The following is a 5,784-nucleotide window of genomic DNA, read 5'->3' as shown; positions in this document are numbered from 1 at the left end:
CTTGTTGTGAGGCGACAGTGCTGACCACTGCACCACCGTGCAGCCCATTCTTCATCCATCACCAGTTATTTCCTGGTACCTCCGTTAGTGAGCGCTGGCGTGCTTCTCTGTGGCCGTCTCATTCATCCCATTTTATCACTCTGGTTTTCACTGGCTGATCCATGAAATTGTATCAGAACTGCAAAGTGCTTATTTTCCAAACCAGGAAGCAGCCGCTCACACTCAGAGTGCATCATGTTGAACTGTTAGTTTTTCCAAACCAGCACCATAATGATGCAAATCTATTTAACGCCCTGTAGAAGGAACGCAGGCCACTGAAAAGCTTCTCTTCCTAATTTCTCTCTTTTCTTTCCTCTGTCAGATGGAGCAGCCGTCCATGGACAAGAAGAGCCACCCCAATGTGCCGTGGATTGTGGAGCCGGGTCAGGAGGCCAAGAGAGGAGTCTACATCTGTTGTCCCTATCAGTTAGAGCTGCTCTTTAGTTCAAATGAAGGCCGACAGATCTGGAGCAGTGTGACTGAAGCCTGATGATGAGGAGGATGATGATGATGTCGTCCGTCTAGCCTCAGTTTCAGCAGTTGTGTGTTTGTGCAGATTATCTTCTCATCAGCAGCACTGTGGAGAAACAAGCAAACACAAAACCAGATCTCGTGTGGTTTGAGACTTTGAGGATTTAGAGATTGAGGAAATGTCATTTTCTCATTCTGAATATTAACCATTTATGACAACAGATGGCTTAATTTGACTTAATGGCTCCATTCTACGGAGATCCTCTCTGCTTATTCAAGCAGAGCGCCTCAAAATGTCAACAAGTCTGAGCATGTAGTGATGGCAACTAGGGCTGCAGCAATCATGTATATCATACATATTTTAGTAATCAAGTAATCTATCAAATATTCTGACTATCAGCAATTTTCGTAATCAAATTACTGGAGTGAGTAGGAGTTATTTCTACCCAGGTATCTATGTGTCACTATCATTTCAATTTCAAATGATAGTGGTAGAGGAACGCAGAACTGGTTTGACTGGGTATTTGAAGTGGATGCCGGCTTGACTGCAGCAGTGTTGTTTTTGGCAGGCATTTTAGATTTAGTTTTCATCTTCGTCTTTTGGACTAAATGCTTCTTCGTTTTAGTCACATTTTAGTCATTTCTATCCTTGATAGTTTTAGTCTAGTTTTAGTCGACAAAAACTCAAAGGTTTTAGTCAAATATCTGAAGCTGCTGCTGCCGTGGTGTGTGTCTTGTCCGCTGCAGACAGGCCCAGACTCGTCTCTGTGTGCGCGCACGAGAGAGAGGCTTTTCCTGCGTGTGTACTGATGATGGGGGCGTGACCATTAGGACCAACAGCTACAGCTGGCTCCGTTCTGATGTTTGAGCCTTTGATTGACATTGCACGCATGTTATACTTGGCGGAAAAAACACCTCCATGTACGCTGACCTGTGCCGGCGTCTGGCTGAGGTAAGAGACGCGCCGCTTCCTGAATCTTTCATTGTTGTTTTGTCCCCCAGTTTCAGTCTGGGATTCAGGCACCCTCTCGACCTTTAATAGCAGACTTACGACCTTCCTTTTTGATAAAGCTCATAGTTAGGTCTCAAAGGTCATAGTTAGGTCTGGCTTAGACTGTGGGAGTCAAGAAACTGGGGGACGGTTCCACAGGAGGGGAGCCTGACAGCTGAAGGCTCCAGCTCCCATTCTACCAGGCTTAAGTCTAGTTGGTGCAGCTCAAAGTTAATTCGAAATATTGTTGTTAGCAAAGGCTAAATCAGCAGTCAGAACCAGGCTTAGTATAGACCTGTTGGTGCTGCTCGACCCTGCTGATGATGGGAAGGTCATGAAGGTCATGAGCCTCACCATGGACGTCCTGGAGCTCCCCATCAACACGGAGGAGACCCTGAAGGCAGCTGCTCAATTGGTCTTTGAGAAGGCTGTCTCAGAGCAGCACTTCTCCTCCATGTACGCTGACCTGTGCCGGTGTCTGGCTGAGGTAAGAGATGCGCCGCTTCCTGAATCTTTCATTGTTGTTTTGTTTACTCACTTCTTTTAAACCTGGTCAGTTCCTGTCGTGTCATTAAGATGATTATATTAACTGAGGTATGTAATCAAGGCTTCTTCCTCTCAGTTGAAGGTGCCCACCTCAGACAGAGGGACGGAATTCATTTTGGATTCTCCTTCACTGTTTTTCAGGCAAACCTGGATGAGGAGCAAACTGCTTCAAAGCAGTTTGTCAGCACTTTGGTGACCTCAGTGTGCAGGTCGTCCATCGTCGGTACGTAGGACGTGTGACAGCAGGAAGGGAGAAGACGTCTGGTTCTTGACTGCACTTTTAGTGTAGTTTAACACCAATTTTTACAAGTCTTGATTACATTTTAAGTGAGGATCCCTACAGGCTGGACTTGGAGCAGCTCAAGAGGAGAGTTTCTTTGCTCCGGACGTATCTGAGTGATGGAGAGAAGCAGCTCCAGGCCGTCTCTGCCCTCCAGGAGCTGATGGAGGAGATGCGTCATCCCAAAAGTGAGTGCTGTTCAGCTACAAAATAAGACTTTACTCTCCAGTTGTCAGTGAGCTCCTGGGAGGTTCTTCAGCATGAAAACTTAATGTTACTTTCTTTTTCCAGTGGTTAAGAAATGTCATTGATCAACTTATTTGCCACAGATTCATGATGAAACTTGATTTTCCATGGTGACATCTTCTTCTTCTGTCCCCTCAGTGCTCCTGCTCACCATCTTTGACGTCCTGTTTGTCGAGGACGTCATCAAACACAGGGTCTTCCTCAGGTGGGAAGCCAGGAAGGACGCGGACCAGCGAGATAGCAAAGCTGAAGCGCTGAGATCCGTCCGTCTGTTTTTCTCCTGGCTCGGCAAGGAAGACAGACCCTCAGGAGTTCCTTCCAGCCCGCAGACCTGGACCCTTTTGGCAGAGAGGCAGAAACCACTGAACTCAATCACCAACACTTTGGTGTTGAAGCAGTGGCGCCTCTCTGCTGACACTTCTCTTAATGTTCTTTCAACCTTTGTTGTTATTTTAGTTTTATTTATGGGAATTGTTTTATTTTAATTGATTTATTTAATTCCCTGTGCAAATAAAACTAAAGACAAATGAAGACCAATGGTTGTGAGTTGTTTTTACAAAATAAAAGAAATGAACTAAAACCGCACAACTGAAATGGAGAATTAATACTCATTGTTTGTATTGTCTGAGTTCATGTGTTCATCATCCAGCAGCTCCTGAGCCTCAGAGTGCATTATTACACCAGGGTCTCTTTCCTCATCCATCCATTTTTTAACCTGTTAGGGGCAAGGGGAGGGGGGGGGGGGCTTTCCCAGCAGCCTTTGGGTGTGAGGTGATTCACCCTGGACGGGTCACCAGTCCATGGCAGGACCAACACATAGACAGACAACCATTCACACTCACAGTCAATTTAGGGTCTGGATGAACCTGGTCCCCTCTTGATGTCTTTGGGCAGTGTGAAGAAGACAGAGTACCAGAGAGAACCCACACCGGAACAGGGAGAACATGGACACTCCACACAGAGAGATTCCGTACCCGAGCCGGGACTCTAACCTTGAACCTTCTTGCTGTGGGGCGACAGTGCTGACCACTGCACTGCTGTGCAGCCTATTATCATTTGTATCAAAGAATAATGAGGTCTGAGCATTTTGTTCTTGCTGAAATTTTAGATTATTCAGTAACTGGGGGTCAGACCTCCAACTCCTTTGTGTTCTGGCAAGGTTGCACAGTGTGAAGGAGCAGGTGACAGTGGTCGGAGATTCTAATGTTAGTGTAAGTAGCATTATGTACATAAGGCAGCATTCTTCCATCTACCAAAAACTAGTCGATCCCAGAGTAAACGTTATGCACAGAAGAATGAAAAGAGCACTGTCTTCCTGATGGGTTTAGGGTTCGCCACACATTGCAGAGGTTCGTATTTTCCACATATGTTTAAATAAAGCTGCTACCCTTAAACAGGGTAATTTTCCTACTGAGGGACTTGTCTAAGTTGAAGTCGCCTCCGATTATTAATTTGGCATTAGTTGTGTCAGGAATCAGTCACGTTTGCATTGTCTCCACACCATCTTTGTTTTTATCCTTTTTAGTGTTCAATATGAATCAGCTCATTCACAGGTAAATCCCCCATTCACAGCACTGCCTTTGTTACTGATGCAGGTGATAGGAGGAACCACTCTTTGTTCTGTGTGTTCAGTTAATGCCCAACAGTCCCCTGAAAAGGACAAGTTAGAACAGGACGCGTTAGCAGAGTTTTGCTTTTATTCGACAAGTCAGGCTGATACTGACTTTACTCCAATCCACAAATGAGCTTTTTTTTTCTGAAAGGAGATCGTCTGTAGTCAGTCAGATATCTCACTTCAGGGAGTCTCAAAAGTCTCACACACAAATGCAGCGAGGTTTACAACTTAAAAGCAATTTTTAAATGCAGGTCTAACAGTTTATATGTGAAGGTAACAAGCTTCAAATATGTATTATGTATGTATGTGTATATACATACATACATATATATATGTATGCAGATACTTTTTCATGCATATATTTGTGAATTTTTTTCTATTTGTGTGTGCATCAGAAATATGTTTATGAATTTTATGTTTACATGTGAATCTTTTTTTAGTTATATATGGAATTACACATATTTGTGTGTGCATTGTTAATACATTTGTGAATCTTTTTTTATCGATTTTTTCCTTTCTGTGTGCATTTATTGCTTATGAGACTGTTCTGACTCCATAGTTTATAACCTGTTGTCAGTAACCTTATTAGGTGTAAATGTTCCTGTGGCTGTTAGGTTTAATTATAACTTCTTTTTTCAGCCTCTGTGGCATCGATCCAGACTTTGTTGAGACATGTCACTGCCGTCTAGTTCATCATGAAATAGTAAAACTTTCAACATTGGCTGTGTTGTCCATGTTCCATTGTGATGAAAATACGGGTTTATGAGGATTTTTTAATCACTGCATTCTAGTTTCATTCACATTTGACATGATGTCCCAACTGTTTCAGACTTGGGTTTGTGTTTCCCCACAGAGTCCACATGTCAGATCATTTAAACTATCAGAGAGGAGGTGAGACGTTTGACAAAAAGAGGAAGTTGTCACATGTTCATAACTGTCATCCTATCAGGTGAAAAACAAGCAAACAAACAGGGGAAGCCTCCTTGACAAAATACTTCAACTTACAGGAATTCTATAAAGTTAACAAAACCATCTTTCCTATTGATGTGATCATGTGACAGCAACTTGTGGAAGGGGCCCATGCGTTGCTCGGTCCCCGTGGAAACCGTGGGAGGTGAAGCGTTTTCATCTTTGTTTGTTGTGGGAGACGTGACAGGAACCTGTCCTGTGGTCAGCTTCTGCACTGAGAACTGCGTGGTTCAATGATTCTGTAGCAGGCAGTGGCTGTAGGTTGTCAGGCTATGGTGCACCAGAAGGTAAAGAACAGAGATTCAGTGTTTCCTTCGTCATAGCGCAGACAGAGTCTCACTCAGTCAGGTTGTGGTTTCCCTCAGGGCCGCCCTGAACAAATTGGGGCCCTAAGAGAAATTTTATTTGGAGGCCCCCTCACGCTCGTGCATATGCTTATTGCAAATAAAGGTCAAGGTCAATGGCATGTTGTAAGGTCATGTTATACCTCTGATATATTTTGGATATGGAGAAGGGGGGAGGGGGGCCTTTGAATAAAATTTCACTTACAGCCTCACTTTGGTGAGATTTGGCCCTGTGCACATGCGCATCACTTCCCTTTTTTGCGGGGTCGCGGGCGGGGCAAAT

At 44.2% G+C, this 5,784-nt stretch overlaps 1 protein-coding gene across 2 annotated transcripts; it reads left to right on the top strand.

Annotated features, from left to right (window-relative positions):
- Window positions 1-1,074: 1,074 nt before the first annotated feature.
- LOC147256879 (uncharacterized) lies at window positions 1,075-3,149 on the top strand. 2 transcript variants are annotated; one of them, XM_086210038.1, is made up of 4 exons: window positions 1,075-1,988; window positions 2,189-2,270; window positions 2,391-2,515; window positions 2,712-3,149. In XM_086210038.1, exons 1-3 carry the CDS (start codon window positions 1,836-1,838, stop codon window positions 2,441-2,443), a joined length of 288 nt encoding a protein of 95 aa, XP_086066164.1. In that variant the 5' UTR covers window positions 1,075-1,835; the 3' UTR covers window positions 2,444-2,515; window positions 2,712-3,149. The 2 variants fall into 2 exon arrangements, with proteins under 2 accessions (XP_086066164.1, XP_086066163.1); XM_086210037.1 differs by having other exon boundaries at window positions 2,376-2,515.
- Window positions 3,150-5,784: the final 2,635 nt, after the last annotated feature.

The sequence above is a fragment of the Aulostomus chinensis genome, chromosome 8 (assembly GCF_037954235.1).
Source record: "Aulostomus chinensis isolate RoL2024-O1b breed Wild chromosome 8, RoL_Achi_v1.0, whole genome shotgun sequence".
NCBI lineage: Eukaryota > Metazoa > Chordata > Actinopteri > Syngnathiformes > Aulostomidae > Aulostomus > Aulostomus chinensis.
Note: the sequence above shows the minus strand (reverse complement) of the source record. Positions and strands in the feature narration are given on the sequence as shown.